The sequence below is a fragment of the Panthera tigris genome, chromosome F2 (genome assembly GCF_018350195.1).
Source record: "Panthera tigris isolate Pti1 chromosome F2, P.tigris_Pti1_mat1.1, whole genome shotgun sequence".
NCBI classification, from domain to species: domain Eukaryota; kingdom Metazoa; phylum Chordata; class Mammalia; order Carnivora; family Felidae; genus Panthera; species Panthera tigris.
The window spans coordinates 17303749-17320196 of NC_056676.1; the positions used below are offsets into that span (position 1 = coordinate 17303749).

Genomic DNA, 16448 nt, shown 5'->3' on the forward strand with positions numbered 1-16448 from the left:
GGCTCTGCTCTGATAGTGTGGAGCCTGCTTGGGAATCTCTCTCCCATTCTCTCTGCCTCTCCCCAACTTATGCTCTCTCTGTCTCTTTCTCTCTCTCTCTCAAAATAAATAAACATTAAAAAAAATTACATGCCATCATACCCACATAAGTCACAAAACACTCAACAAAATAAGTGGCCGCAAAGTTGACTCAACATCCAAAAATCAATATAATTCACCCTATCGATAAACTAAAGAGAAAAACCGTAAGATCATCTCAATAGATGCAGGAAGAGAGCACCTAATAAAATTCAACATCCATTCAAAATATAAATTCTCAGTAAACTACCAATTGAAAGGAATGTCTTCAACCTGAAAAACCTAGAGGCTGAATGCTAATGCCTGCCCCCAAAGATCAGGAACAAGGCAAGGATGTCTGCTGTCACCACTCCTATTCCACAATGAACTTATAGCCAGTGCAATAAGGCAAGAGAAAGAAATACAAGGCATACTAACTGAAAAGGAAAAAAATAACTTTTTTACTTGCAAAAGATATGATAACCTACATAGACAATCCCATAGAATCTGATCAAAAGCTACTAGAATATGTGAATTTAGCAAGTCACAGGATACAAGGTCAATGCATAAAAATCAATTTTCTATGCACTAGCAAAGAACAAAAGGAAATTGGAATTTTTAAAAAGCATCTTTTACAAGCATTCCCAAAACATGAAATATTTAGGATTTCCAAGAATTGTATACTGAAAATTACAAAATTTTGATGACAGAAATTAAAGAACGCTTAAATAAATGGAGAAATACAAAGTTTTCACGAAATCAATAGAATTGATGTAAAAATATCAATTATCCTCAATTTGACCCATATAGTCAACAAATCACAGTAAAAATCCCAGATTTTTTTTATAGAAACTGACAGGTTGATTCTAAAATTTATATGGATAAGCAAAGCACCTAAAATATCCAAAAAATTTTTTTGGTAAAGAATAAAGATGTTTGCAATGACATAGAGCTAAAAAGTATTATGCTAAGTAAAATAAGTCAGAGAAAGACAAATACCATGTGATTTCACTCATGTGGAATTTAAGAAACAAATGAGCAAAGGGAAAAAAAGGGGGGTGAGGGAGAGGCAAATCAAGAAACAGACTCTTAACTACAGAGAACAAACTAATGGTTACCAGAGGGGAGGTGGGTGGGGGATGAGTTAAATAGGTTTGGGCATTAAGGAGTGCACTTGTTGTGATGAGCACTAAGTGTTGTATGGAAGTGTTGAATCACTATATTGTATACCTGAAACTAATTATTACACTGTATGTCAACTGGAATTTAAATTAAAACTTTTAGAAAATAGAAAAAAAAAGAATAAAAATGGAAGACTCATACCAACTGATTTCAAGAATTACTATAATGATACTGTAATCAAGACTACAGTATTTGTTAAAGGAGAGACATATAGATCAACAAATCAGAAAATAGTATCTAAAAACAGACCCACATATACATGGTCAATTGATTTTTAAAAATAATTTTACTGATGCTATATTTTGCATATACACTTTTCAAGTGTATAACCCATGGTCAGTTGATTTTTGATGAAGCTACCAAAGTAATTCAATGGACAAGGCATACTGTTTTCAACAAACAAGTGCTGGCACAATTGGATGTCCATACATAAAAAAATGAACCTCAACTCATACCTTGTGACATATAAAAAAATCAACTTGAAATAGATCATAAACCTAAATATAAAACCTAAAACTATAAAAACCCCTAGAAGAAAACATAGAAGAAAAATTTTGTGACCTTTAATTAGGTAAGGATTGTTTGGATAGGGCACAAAAAGTATAAATCATGAAAGAAAAAAAATTGTTAAATTGGTTATCAAAATTGAAATCTCTTGATCTTCAAAAGATACTGTTAACAGAATGAAAACACCAATTACAAACTGGGAGAAAATATTTGCAGAACACTTACCTGATAAATGATGTGTGCCCAGAATATACAAAGAACTCTCAAAACTCAACTTAAAAAAAAGATTCAAGCCAATTTAAAGATGAGCAAAGGATGGGGTGCCTGGATGGCTGTCAGTTGAGCGTCCGGCTTTGGTTCAGGTCATGATCTCACATTTCATGAGTTTGAGCCCCACATAGGGCCCACTGGTGTCAGCGCAGAGCTCACTTCCGATCCTCTGTCCCACTCTCTCTGCCCCTACCCTAATCACAATCTCTCAAAAATAAATAAAACATTTTAAACAAATGAGCAAAGGAAGAAGTAGGAAGCAAATAAGCATATGAGAAGATGGTCAACATCATTGGGTATTAGGGAAATGCAAATTAAAACCACTATGAGAGGGGCGCCTGGGTGGCTCAGTCGGTTGAGCGTCCGACTTAGGCTCAGGTCATGATCTCGCAGTCCGTGAGTTCGAGCCCCGCATCGGGCTCTGTGCTGACCGCTCAGAGCCTGGAGCCCGTTTCAGATTCTGTGTCTCTCTCTCTCTCTGCCCCTCCCCCTGTTCATGCTCTGTGTCTCTCTGTCTCAAAAATAAATAAACGTTAAAAAAAAAAAAATTAAAAAAATAAAACCACTATGAGATAGTACTATAAACCTATTAAAATCGTTTTAAAAACAAAAACTGATACTACCAAGTGTTGGTAAAGAAAGATACAGAGCAACTGGAACTCCAATGCAGTGCTAGTAGGAATAAAAAATGATCCCGCTACTTTGGAAAATGGTTTGGAAGCTTCTTATAAAGATAAACATACACTTACCATATGACTCAGCAATCCCATTCATAGGTATTTACAAAAGGGGAGTGAAACATATGTCCACACACAAAGACCTGTTCACAAATGTTTATGGTGGCCTTATCCATAGTAGACCAAAACTGAAAATAATCCAAATGTCCTTCAATTGGTTATGGATTTTTAAAAATGTGACATATCCATGTCCAATGGAGTATTACTCAGCATAAAAAACAATGAACTACTAATATATGCAACCAGATAGATGAATCTCAAAAGCATTAAGCTAAAACAGAAATTGGCAAATTTTTCCTGTAATGGAACAACACAGTAAATACTTTATGTCTTCAGACTATATAGTCTCTGTTACAACTATTCAACTCTGCCATTGTAGTGTGAAAGCAGCCTTAGACAATGTGAGTATGGCTGTGTTCTTTTTGGCTGTGTTCTGATAAAACTTTATACACAACGGGCAGCAGGCCTGATATGGCCCACAAGCAGTAGTTTGCCAACCCCTGTGCTAAATCAAAGAAGCCAGACACAAAGGGTTGTATTATATTAATCCATTTATATGGCAATAATGAAAAAAGCAAACATAAAGAGACAGAAATAAAATCAGTGGTTGTCAGGGCCTAGGGGTAGGGGTAAGGGATTCATTAGAACGGAGCACAAGGCAACTTTTTGGAATGATGGAAATGTTCTGTATCTTGACTGTGGTGGTGGCTACTGGACTGTACATGTTTGTCAAAATTCATATTACACTGAATACCTACAAAGGGCGAATTTTACTATATGTAAATATGCTTCAACAATCCTGTCTTAGAAAGAAAGGAATGAAAGAAGTAAGATCAAGGGAGAAAGGAAGGAAGCCAGCCATTCTTTGGTCCCTGATTCAAATAAAATAAAAGAAAAAGAAAAAAAAAAAAATGGAGACAATCAAAAATCAAGGAAATTTAAACACTCACTGGATATTTGGTGATGTTTTAAAAATTATTTTTCATATTTTTAATATGTGATAATGGTATTGTATTTTTTTAAGGAAAGTTCTTACTTTTAGAGATACATACTAAAGTTCTTACAGATGAAATTATATTATGTCTGGATTTATTTTAAAATAGTCCAGTTGATGTAAATAGAAATGTACTGAGAATTGCTGAAGACAAGTGGTGGGTTAACAGGGGTTCATTATATTATTCTTGCTACTTTTACATATGTTTGAACATTTCTACAACAGCCAAGTTGGGATGTTTTTGTAAGAAGGAAAAAAAGTGTGTAAGAGATAAAATCCATAAATAGTGACTGTGCATTTAATGTCTACAGAGGTCCGGTAGGTGAAAAAATGAGAAAAGCCAGAGTGATAAAGTCTGGAGCCAAAATTATTCACATCAAATCTTTGAAAAAACATGTGAGATCCAAACACACACACACACATTGCCAACATTTCTCTTAAGACCTTAAAACTCTGAAGTTGCATACTTGCATATATCTTTACAAACAATGCATACACAATATGAGAAGTTAAATATATAAAATGAACTATTTCTTAAAATCCAGAAAACACTGAGGTATATAATAAGAATAGCCAAAACACAACAACAACAACAACAACAACAAAAATACTGTATTATTATCTGGTTCTCGAAGTCACTAGCATTACAATCAATTCTGCTTCTAATTTCACAATTTGTCCTTAGAATCATATACATAATTTAATGAGAAAATAGGAGCAAGAAAGTGATAGGAGACTTTTTGTAATATTATAGCAGAAAATATAGCTGACCATATCAAGAGAATAATCCACTTTAATTAGGCAGACTGCTGAAGAATATACACCTAAAATAAATGCTGGAAATAGCCTTATTTTTATTTAATTTTTTTGTTTCAGAGAGAAAGCAAGCATGAGCAGGGGAGAGGGGCAGAGAAGGAACAGAGGGGAACAGAGAAAGAGAGAGAATCTTAAGTAGGCTCAGCGTCTGTCACATAGCTCAACAAAAGGCTTGATCCCATGACCCTGGGATCATGACCTGAGCCAAAATCAAGAGTCGGATGCTCAACCAACTGAGCCACCCAGGTGCCCTGGAAATAGCTTTTAGAAGAATACTATCTGATCTTTCTTAATCTTATAATAGCTTAAATGGAGATATTATCTAAGAATAAAATCATATATTAACTATACCCATGGTTTTCTTCATAATATTGTAGAACACTCCACCCTGCTGGAACATGTGAGGAAGCCCCTTTGCATAAGACCATACATCTTCTCCTGTAAAATAAAAACAAACAGTATTAGCAACAAACAAAAGAATTCCACCCAGGGTTGCTTAATGATTAACCTTGAACAGAGATAGCAAGGTAGATCTCCTAAATAAGTGATGCAGCTTGGTATAACATAAGGAGATGATATGGAGTGATGGGACTGCGGTAAACTAGAAAACCCATGACCTATCTAAAGGTGGCAGCCACTGACTGCCAAGTGCTATCATAGCAGAGTGTAAGTCCAATGTTTTAAGACCATCTGGCTTTTTAGAAGCCAGAAAGCTAGGTTTTTCATGTGAATTCTCCCTATTTTTAAATGTAGAAACTAATTCAAAAATGTCTTTAAAATTGCATGAGTCAATACTGGGCATATGAAACAAAATATACCTGAAGACTCAATCCAACTCAAAGGAAAGTATTTCTCAACACTGAGCTAAACCAACAGAGAGAGTGATAGGAAGATATTTATTTTTAACAAGTAGAATACAGAACATTCTATATTTATCTTAAAACTAAACAAAAATAGATGGAAGAGGCTAGGGAGAAAAGTCTATAGGTAGACTGAAGATAAGTAATTGATGTTGTATTGTGTTGTTCCAAAGTTGACTTTTTTAAATAGAAATTTAGAGGGGAAATGACTTGTTGAAGAGATTTAGAATAACCTTTAGAAGTCCACAAAATGTCCCCAAGCAAATCACCATTTCACAAAAATATTTTTTCAAGAACATCCTTTGACAGTGACTATTCAATAAGAAGTTTCAAATAAAAAGTTAAGAATGATAATCACTGTTCAAAAAGGTAATAAAGAATGGAAAGAACGTAATAGTTACTTCTGGTAACTACAGGAATGGTTGTTTTTGTTTCCTTATACTTTCACTATTTTCTCATCTGATAATGTACATGTACGATCAGAATTTTTTAAGTTAATCTTAACAAAGAAAGGTTTTTATTTTTCCTACTAGAAGATTAAACTGTGTCTGAGTTTTGAATGGAGGTTACTGATGATGAGGCTTAATCACTATGTACATGCAATCTCTCAGAGCTCTAACCCCTTCCCACATTTATAAACAAGAATAGGAATTTGCATGGCAGTTGGCAAAAGTTATTCAGTACATCAGTTTAAAGTATGCAAATTTTAAAAGGCCAGGCACTTAAAGTTTCAGTTGAATAGAACATTTACTTACACACAAACACTTCATTCATTAATGATACAGTATTACCAGAAAATGGCTAAATTTAAGGGTGGGCATACAAATTTAAAATTTTAATATTAATAAAATCCCCAAATACAGAATGTTAATAACTTCTAGTAGAAGTTCTGGTTGCTGAATTTATCATTAGACTTCATTTGGATGAATTATTTCTATGATAACCTTTCATTTACTTATCAATATTACTTTGTACTATTTTATAAAATATCAGAATACAATTTATTTGGAAAACATAAAAAATTATAATGGTAGCACTTAAGTTTTTTTGGTAAAAGTCTGAACAGGTCTCAAATTAGGGAAATCTTCAGAATTGACCACCATTAAATACTAGTAAAAAAAAAAAAAATGACATTTCTTAGTGCTTTACATAACTTAACTATTCCTATTCCTTAACTATTCCAGAACTCTAACCAATTAGAACTCTATTGTCATGGTTATTAATCTTGTTTTCATTCTGTCCCTCTAAGGATCCTTCTTTTTTTTAATTGTTCCTAAGGACCCTTTTAAGACACTATATTCCTATGCTGCCTCCTTCATTACATTTGAATACTACAGATATACAGATATACTGTTTGTCTATGTACTACATCAGAATTTTATTCATTAAAGTTTTTTTTACTCTCTCCATCTCCCAAGAACCAAATTCACCCCCTTTGAGAGCAATATGTGGCCCCACTGAGTATGCATGCTCTGTTGCTTAAGGGAAGGATAAATAAATCAAAACCTCTATTATCTACCCAGCTTTGAGCTGGAACTTTAGTTTCATTTTCTCATCACAACCAAGTCCTATTTTACAGAAAAAGAAACAAGCTCAGAGTTTAAGCAATTCTCCCAAGATCAAACAGCTAGTAAGTGGCAGACCCAGGATTTGAATCCTGTGTATCATTCCAAAGCTTAGACCTACCCTTTCCATTGATATTAAACCTCTACCAGAGGTCAAATTGCGTTACTACAAATTTGACAGAACTATCCGCAGTCTTTTCTTACAGAAATCCATGGCATCAACAACTGGTTAGGAGGAAAAAGTAGGCAAATTATTTCCTTTGGTATACAGATACTTCCATTTGTTGGCAATAGAACCAAAAAAATAAATTAGAGGTCAGGAAAAATGGATTGTGACATTCTGCACAAGAGCCCCATTAGCGTCATATGGCTCTCCACTGCATTTGTCTCCATCAATTCTACAATTGCCCTGGTTCAGGCCTGTCTCCTATTCGAATTACTGCCACCATCTCCTTAACTGGTTTTCCCTCCAATCTTGTTCTCAAATCCCTCCTCCATAATACCTTCAGAGTTGCACCTTTAATGGTTCCCCAAAAAACATAAGGTGAAGTCCAAGCTCCTTTTTCATGGCAGATAAGAGTAATCCTTGCATTCTCTCCTATCCCACATCTCACATCATACCCTAACTTGAGTTTTACAAAGCAACACCACCAAAATGCTCTCTGGTTCCCAATGGCCAATAATTGCTATATATTCTTTAAAACTCAATTTAGGTGTCACTTTCTCTAGCATTCTTCAGAGTGGTGGATAGGTAGGTACCTTCCTTGCTACTCCTATGCATATGAGTACCACAGCCCTCATCACACTACATGGTAATTTAGTGTATTTTTCTGTTTCCCCTTCTAAACTAGCCTTTCAAAGTCAGGAAAAGGTCACTGGTCTATCTGACTTTCTATTTCCAGGGCCTGGCACAGTGCTAGGTAGACAGTTTCATTCTTAACATTCATTGAATGAATGTACATGAATGAACAGTATAAATGACGTTTTTCCTTTTAACAGTGCCTCAAATAAGTTCAGAAAAACTTAACTGAAGCAGCACCATGATAACTGTTCCTCAGTGTCAATACCGATAAAATATAACTAGTGGAACCATCTATACCTCTTCATGAATCTAATAAAAAAAAATCACAGCAAAAACAAAGGAAAAGACTTTTAGGTATAAACTTCCAGTTATCAAATAAATAAGTCATGGGAATGTAAAGTACAGCATGGTGACTATAGTTAATACTGTATTGTCTATTTGAAAGTTACTAAGAGTAATCTTACAAAAAAGGGAAAGAATTATTTTTCTACCATTTCATTAGAAAGCAAACTCTTGGAGAATAGGAAAAGCTTGGTAAAACATTGAACAAATATTGTATTAATTCATATTCTTGTTAGTCCTCAATTAATTTTACTTTTATTAAAAAATTTTTTTAAATGTATTTATTTTGAGAGAAAGAGAAACAGAGCACACAAGCAAGGGAGGGGCAGAGAAAGAGGGACAGAGAATCCCAAGCAGGCTCCATGCTGTCAGTGCAGAGCCCAATGTGGGGCTCGAACTCACAAACCGTGAGATCATGACCTTAGCTGAAGTCCGAAGAGCCGGATGCTTAACCAACTGAGCCACCCAGGTGCCCCAATGTTACTTTATAATTCATTTGTTTCTCCACAGTGAACAGTAAAATATTTATATTCAACATATTGTGTATATGTATAAATGTAGAAAAAAGTCTGTATCACCATCAATAATCTCTGTCCAAACTTTGTCTTCCTCAAATCCTTCCTCCTAAAAATCTTCAGTTCTCCTAAGTTATATATGGCAGTGATATTACAGATGGTTTTTCTTTTGGTTTATCTGATTTTTTTCCTCTTTAAGAAGCAATATTTAATTTTTAAAAAGCATGTTAAAATGAAACATTTTTAAAATTTTCATTTTTCTAACTTTTACTACTAATAAAATCATGGGGTTAAAAGTGGGCTTTAAGCTCATCATTCCAATCTTTTTTTTATTTGGGGAGGAGGGGCAGAGGGACAGAGAGAGAGAACCCCAAGCAGGCTCCACATAAACAATGTGGGGTTCAATCCTACAACCCCAGGATCATGACCTGAGTTGAAATAAAGAGTCAGACGCTCAACAGACTGAGCCACACAGGCACCCCCGTCATTCTAATTTTCTAACTAGATTTTTAAAAAGGCAATTTGAAGTTTCTACTTTGCAATTTATAAAGTGAGCAAATTTGAAAATCTAACACCTATATTAAATTTATTTATGTGTTTTTATTGAGGCATAATTGACACACAATGTTACATTAGTTTCAGGTGTATAACACGGTGATTTGACAACTCTATAGGTTATGCTACACTCACCATAAGTGTAGCTACCACCATACACTATTACAATACCGCTGACTATAGTCCCTAGGCTTTAACTTTCATCCCCATGACTTTTTCATTCTGCAACTAGAAGACTGTACCTCCCATGCCCCTTCACCCATTTGGCCCACCTCCCATCCCCACGACCATCAGTTTGTTTTCTGTATTTATGGGTCTGTTTTTTGCTTTTTTGTTTTGTTTTTTAGATTCTGCATACATGTAAAATCATATGGTATTTGTCTTACTCTGTCTTATTTTACTTAGCATAATACCCTCTAGGTTCATCCATATTGTTGCAAATGGCAAGATCTCGTTCTTTTTTTATGGCTGAGTAATGAAATGAAATATATTTTTAAATGCCCCCCCTTTATATTTTTAAAGATGCCCAAAGGTACTAAACATTAACTCTGAACTCCAATATCTATGACCATAAAATAAACTGGCCAAAATGTAAATTTAAACTAGGAACATGGGACTGTTTCTACTAGAAATACTCCTAAGGGTATTCATTAGCTGAAAGAACCATTGCCATCACTCCACCCTTCTTGCAGATCCTCCCATCTAAAAATGTATCTACTTTATCAGTAGTCAAAACCATTTCTAAGAAAGGCATGCCTGTTTTTCTCCTTATACTGAATCCCTAAAGTATATCCAGCCCATACAACTTTTAGCAGCATCATTAGCATTAAATAATGTATTTATCACACACACACACACACACACACACACACACACAGTCTCTGGGGAGTAAAAATGTTACAGGCAACTATCATATTTTACTTTATACACACTTAAATTCTTTGAATTTTTAAAAATATTATCTTATAACTGAAAAATATGAAGGAAAATAAAAAATATCAAAGTAGCTAAGCACAGAAAGGAACAGAATCAATGTTTAACTTAATCTTCAAAGTATGATAGTATAAATTCATGTATAGACTACTATCTCTGCCTTTGAGTAGTTTATAATAAATACGGTGGGGTAAGCAAATGAATAAGTAAACCAACAAATAAGATAATGGAAACCTGTAATAGGTGCTATAAGAGAAATGAACTGGGTACCATGAGAGAGGGGGCCTACTTAGAGTGGTTAGCAAAGGTCTCTCAAACCCTTAGAAAAGGTAGTCAGGAGAAAGCCTCTCTAAGGTGGTATTTAAGCCTACACCTAAATGAGAAGGAGCCAACAATTCAAACAGCATAATGCTTGATGAACTATTTTCATAACAGCTCAGTTCACATCTGGTAATTCACAAAGTAATTTCTGCATTTTGAAATTTGCAACTTTATAAATAAGCCCTGTCGTTTTCCATTTTCCAGTCCTCTCCAAACTAAACATCAATAGTTCTCCAGCACTCTTTACATAAGGTTGTGTGTATATATAACTATCCCCAAACTGACATTTTTACCAACACATCAGTTTTTATTAAGAATGTCTTCTGCATAATTCAAATACAGTTATAAGAAAATTAGAGGTAAAAAAACTAATGTTTAATACAGGGACTAATACAGGCCACGCAGTGTCTTAGTACACTACAGCAGAAAGTCTCTCAAGTGCTACACTATGAAATTAGCAAAACACTCTTTTTATGCTCAAATTTTGTGTTGGGAATAGAAGATTTAAAGAGATTTGTGTATTGAGAAGGGAAGCAACATAAATGTTGGAGGTAAAGAGGAAAGGGATCATAACAAGAAGACACTACCTTACTGAACTCATTGCAGTCAACAGTCTAGTACTCAGATATTCAGGTTGAGAAACCTCAAACTAAACTCAAAAAGTGACCAATTATAAACCAGAACTACATTTTACTAATTTGCATTATAAAATATATTATTATGCTAATCAGACTTTTACAGTACTGATCATAATCTCACCCTTGCCCATTTATTTATCTACAATGGAGAACACAGTCTTCTAAGTGAAGACTACAGGTATGCTCTCACCTGTACATCACTACTTAGGAAGTTAAATGAATGATCAGAATACTTGATGAATACAGAATCCCTAAACGGATACAGTTCTTTCAGCCAGGCCATGGTGAGGACTGATCAAATATTCCAGCCCCTAGAGATTATCTTTCTAGTTACCAGAATTTTCATGAACCCCAGATGATGTATCTTTTCCCTTTGTACAGTAGTGTATAAACAGTGCCAAATTCTGCTTTTCAACTCTTTTTCAATGTTCAATGCTGACCATCCATTCCATTTCTGCTGACATAGCCTTTCTTTAGACATGTTAATGTCATCTATTTAATCCAATCAAAAACATTCAGAGTGCCTACAACCTGCTGGGCACTATACTAGGTACTGAGCATCCAAGGTTAGATAAGAAATGAGCCACATCCTCAAGAGTTCATCTTCTACTGAGGAAGACCTTTTCTTTTCCTGTTTTTGACCTGGGAGATTGCCAGTTTTTAAACTACCTTCTCCATGTATCTAATTTTATCCATTCTTTGCTGATGTTATTTGATTTTCACAGTTCTAGGAGGATTTTACTGTTGCCCTGTGTATCAACCACAAAAGGCATTTTGTAAAGAGGCAACTGAAGTATCGGGGAGTTAAGCAGCTTGCCTGAATCACTAATAAGTAGTGGAGCCAAGATTCAAATTCTAGGTCTTTCTGACTCCAAAGATCACACAATCTTTCCTATATTTCATGCAGTCTCTAAGAAACTAAAAACTCTAAGAGATAGAAATACACAAAGTGCCTAGTACATTTCTTGACATATCCCCCGATTTGATGGCTATGTCTGCCAAAATAAAATCTACAATATCAATATCAAGTTATTAATGTGTACAGGGCTTTTAGATCTCCTAGTAACTTCTAGGCCCCCAAATTTAACAAGCCAGGAATAATCTTTATTTTGGTAGGTCAAGGCCCAACTCACTGATACTTAGTACTCTTAGAAAACAGAATCAAAACCCGGATCACTTTTCTAGTTAAAAACTCTAATCTCAGCAAAAATAAGGCTCTTCTAATATGTAATATAAATTTTAACTCTACTTTCAGCCTTAGTAAAGCATATTAACAGTGATTTTAAAACAAAGAGTAAGCAAATAAAAATAATGTAAAAAGTGCACCATTGGATCATATCCCAAATCATCTAAAGCTTTAGTTTACATATTTGGTTGATATTTTTAATTTATGCTGAATTATTAAAAAGAAATGCTTCTTAAGAAACACATTAACATCCACCTCTGTTTCTTGTATTTCTCATGAGTGATAATAGTCCAATATGTTTGAAAGCAAAGAGTCACTGAGCAAGGAAATTACTTAAACACAAATCCTAATGTACAAATAAAAATGTGATGAACTAGGAAAGGAAGAACAGGAAATGGAGGACAGAGACTATTAGGTGGGAGTGCAGTGAGAATATAAACACCAGAAACTGCAATTCATCAAACAGGAAGTCCTGAAATCACATGACATGCAGGAAAAGAAAATTTTAAAATAAATGAAAAGGGACAAAGTGACCAGGCTCAATACAGCCCTGGGGGGAAAATATTTTAAAAGACTTTAAATAGATACATTATAAGCTATTAAAAAAATATGAGAATAAGTTATATTTAAATAATCTGGTTACAGTTAATGGACTACTTTCACTTTCTTAGTTGTCCTAATGTTTACTCAATGGAGAATCATGCTAACATCCATCTATTTAGGAGGAAGAAAATAATCTCTTCCTAAAATATTTATATAATCAAATCGTTTTTATAATGATCAGATTGTTTTTCATGAAGACAACAGAAAAATATTCACAATTAAGAAATACCATCTGAGTTAAAATGATCTTACCCATTAAAGTTGCTAAAAGACACAAGGAGTACATTTCTTTGTCAGCTTGCTCCTGAAGTTCCTTGGATAGTTTACCAGTAACAGCAATCTCTTCTTGTTTCACAGTGTGGGCAGAGTGTGCTGCAGCAGACTGACCACCTTCCGCTTTACTTTTTAGAATCTCTATTGTAATTCTGTCACCATGCTGTAAAGGAACCGGCTCCTTTTCCATTCCTGCCTGGGGTGGCATTAACTCTTTAGGAGGAAAGCCATATCGAATACACTGTAAATATGGAGGAATGTTAAATTCTCTGGCTATGCTTTCCTGAAGTTCAAAAAAGGTTGTTGAAGATTTAAGTGTAACCATGGACTGTCGTCCATCATTAGTTGTTATTCGGATCTTCTTTTCCTTTGAAGTTGTTGGTGAATATGGAGCCTTGGTAGGGGTAGCAGGTGCAGAGGACGGACCATCACGAATGGTACTAGGAGAAACAGTCCTGGGTTGCCCTTTTTGTTCTTGTTTTAACTTCTCTGTTTTCCGTTTCTGCATTACAGCAGCCTGTTCCGTAATATTCTGTTGAACAGTTCTTTCAGTTTTACTCATGTTTAACTCCTCCTTGTGCAAAGTTTTTGTTTTCTGTCCAGTAAGAATAATTTTAGTTGGGAGCTGAGACTCTGACTCTTGTCCTTGTACATCTCCAACTCTTTGGGCATGAGCACCATCTATATTTACAGGAGTATAATCATCGGGATTCTTTTTGGCAGTCTGATGCAGTATAGTATGGACAACTTTCTGAACTAGGATTTCACTCCCAAATTCACCTGGAAAGTGCTTGGTAACAAGTTTCATTGCAACATCATAAACATTACTATTCAAAGATGAATCACTTTCATACTGGAACCAATATACTGTTTCTCTGACCACTCTTCCACCCCATTCCAAAGTAATAGGAAAAGCTTCTGGTAGATTGTCATACTCTTTACCATCCCAAAAATGTTTGAATCCACAACCACATTTGCCACCAGTGGACCTAGAATTAGTTCTGTCCCCATCCAAATACACAATAGACCCATCTCCTCTGACCCTTCGCACAGATGTGCCATGGCACCAATTACAGGCTGTCAGGTTACTCAATCCATAGTCTGGTACCAGAACATCTTTCACTGAATCATATGAGCAAACTAAATTGTTCAAGGGAAAGCTATAATTTTTGTCAGGCCTCAGCTGTCCATGAGTACTTTTTGCCAGGTTATACAGTTTCCCTCCTGGAGCCAACCACTCTGGAGGAACATGAAGTTCAGAAAGGGCACCACAGAGCAAACATTTGTGAAGGCGATTATCCATTACTGCTTTTTTAGCAGCTGCTGTAACTTCTTCAGGCTGAACTCCTATCACCCCAGTCCTCCTGTAGAAATACTGATGGACATCAGCAACCAAACTTGGATGGATACCGTGTTTGTCCATAAAGACTTCTTCCATAGCAGCCACAAGCCTCAGTAAGTATTTATCCTGCAAACTTCTGTCTCCTCCAATAACACAACCACCATCCTCCTCAAGTTTAATGTACTTTTTAATAAGGTCCTGAGGCACACCCCATGCTTTAGGCAACAAATTCATAGGCAATTTGGGCAAAGCAGCCCCTTTTATGCCTACCAAGGGGATATAATGGTTTCTACCAGAGCTACTCCATGCAATACAGATTGGTTTGTTCAAATGACCATCTCTCCCTGTGCACTTCTCTGCAGGGATGAGCCCAGGCAGAAAGGTGGCTGAATAATCACCAGAGCTTCTCATGCCACTGAGAGAATCTAGCAGGATAATAGGGCGATGTAATACATTGGCAAGGCCAAATATGTGGATGTTCCTCAGGCCCAAGGGAACACCCTCAGGTGGTACAAACAGAGGGTCACACTCATTGATAATATCCTCCCATTCAGCGGCATCAATGAAGTCATGGAACAGGGCTTGATACTGGGCCAGGTGCTGCTGAAAGTGCTGTTTAAGATTCTCTCTCAAGGCATGCCAGAAGAGCTCCCGGCCTACTAGAGCACGGGACACAGCATGCACCAAGCAGTGTCCATCCCCGTCCACATGAACTGGAATGAGGCATTCCTGGCTTTTATTGGCCCGCTTGATGTCCTCAAGTGTGTCATGCAAATACAGGAGGCTTCCGGAGCGGTCCTTGCCATAGCCCACTGTGTTAACATGCTCTGGTTCGATGAGGAAGGCGCGGTCACCTAGCAAAGCGCAATCGAACAGTTCGCCCTGGTTCATGTCCCGGAGAAGCTTAGCCCTGCCTGTCTGTTTATCCATTCCATAGCGAGCTAATATGGGCGACAACAATTTGCAGTGGTAGTTAGAAAGGCCCATCACCTTTACCAGTTCCGTGTTCTTCTTGGGTGCCCCTGTCACCCCGAGCAGCGCGTTCCGCAGCAGGTTGTGTAGCACTACGTCCGGGTCGGTCACCTCCTCCACCCCCAGCAGCTGTTGCTGCTCGTGCCGCTGTCCGCACTCGGTACACTCGATGCTGACAGAACCGGAGGCCGGGAAGAACAGACGCGCCTGGCACTTCGGATCCGGGCAGCTCCCAGAGAGGATTCTCCGGTCTCTCCGTTTCGAGAGCCCCCCCGGAGGAGCCGCCGCCGCCGCCGCCGCCAGGGACGGCGGAGTCTGCGGAGCCTCAGGGGGAGGAGGTGGCGGCGGCAGCGGAGGCGGCGGCGGCGGCTGAGACATACCTCTCGGCTCTCGTGTCTCGCTCCGCGTCCCAAGCGACCCTCAAAGGCTCATAGCCCAGACACCCACCGGCCCGACTCTGTCTAGTCCAGGCCCAGGACGAATCACTTTCCTTTCCCTACCAGCTCCTCCTCCTCCTAAGCGAAGGCGGAAGCGCCGGACGTTGTTTCTCTTCTTACTTCTCCACTGCCGTAGCCGTTGCCCCGAACGTAACGGCCACCACCCTACCCAACACTCACACTCACTCACTCTCGCTCTCTCTCTCCCTCAGACACACAGACATACACGCCCTCACTGGGAGTGCGCAGGCGCAGCTACCGCTCTGCCCTCTGGGAATTAGAGTCTTGCAGCCTCTCTCCGGGCCATTGAATGCTAGGATTTTGGATCCGCAAAGAACTACAATACCGTGAGGCCATGCGGTTCAGCACCCGCGGAGAGGAGGAAGAGGAAGGCAATAGGAAGGGGGGGCAGAAAGGAGATCGTCATTCGTGTTGCTTGCCGGGAGTTGTAGTTTTAACTGGATCTTCTTTGTCGTCTTCCTCACTCTGGGGCTCAAGCAAAAGAGAATGAGAGACCACATTTCCTAGGATGCCCTGCGGT

General features: G+C 37.4%; 1 protein-coding gene across 1 annotated transcript in view; it reads right to left on the bottom strand.

Moving 5' to 3' along the window:
- VCPIP1 (valosin containing protein interacting protein 1) overlaps nt 1–16137 on the bottom strand; it is a 30043-nt gene extending 13906 nt beyond the window's left edge. The window contains exons 1-2 of the mRNA XM_007085037.3: nt 13136–16137; nt 4915–5001 (exon numbers count right to left, since the gene is read on the bottom strand). Of these exons, the coding sequence (XP_007085099.3) occupies nt 4915–5001; nt 13136–15848 (2800 nt within the window). The 5' untranslated portion in view covers nt 15849–16137. The remainder of the gene's footprint in view (nt 1–4914; nt 5002–13135) is intronic.
- Between the last annotated feature and the right edge of the window lie 311 nt (nt 16138–16448).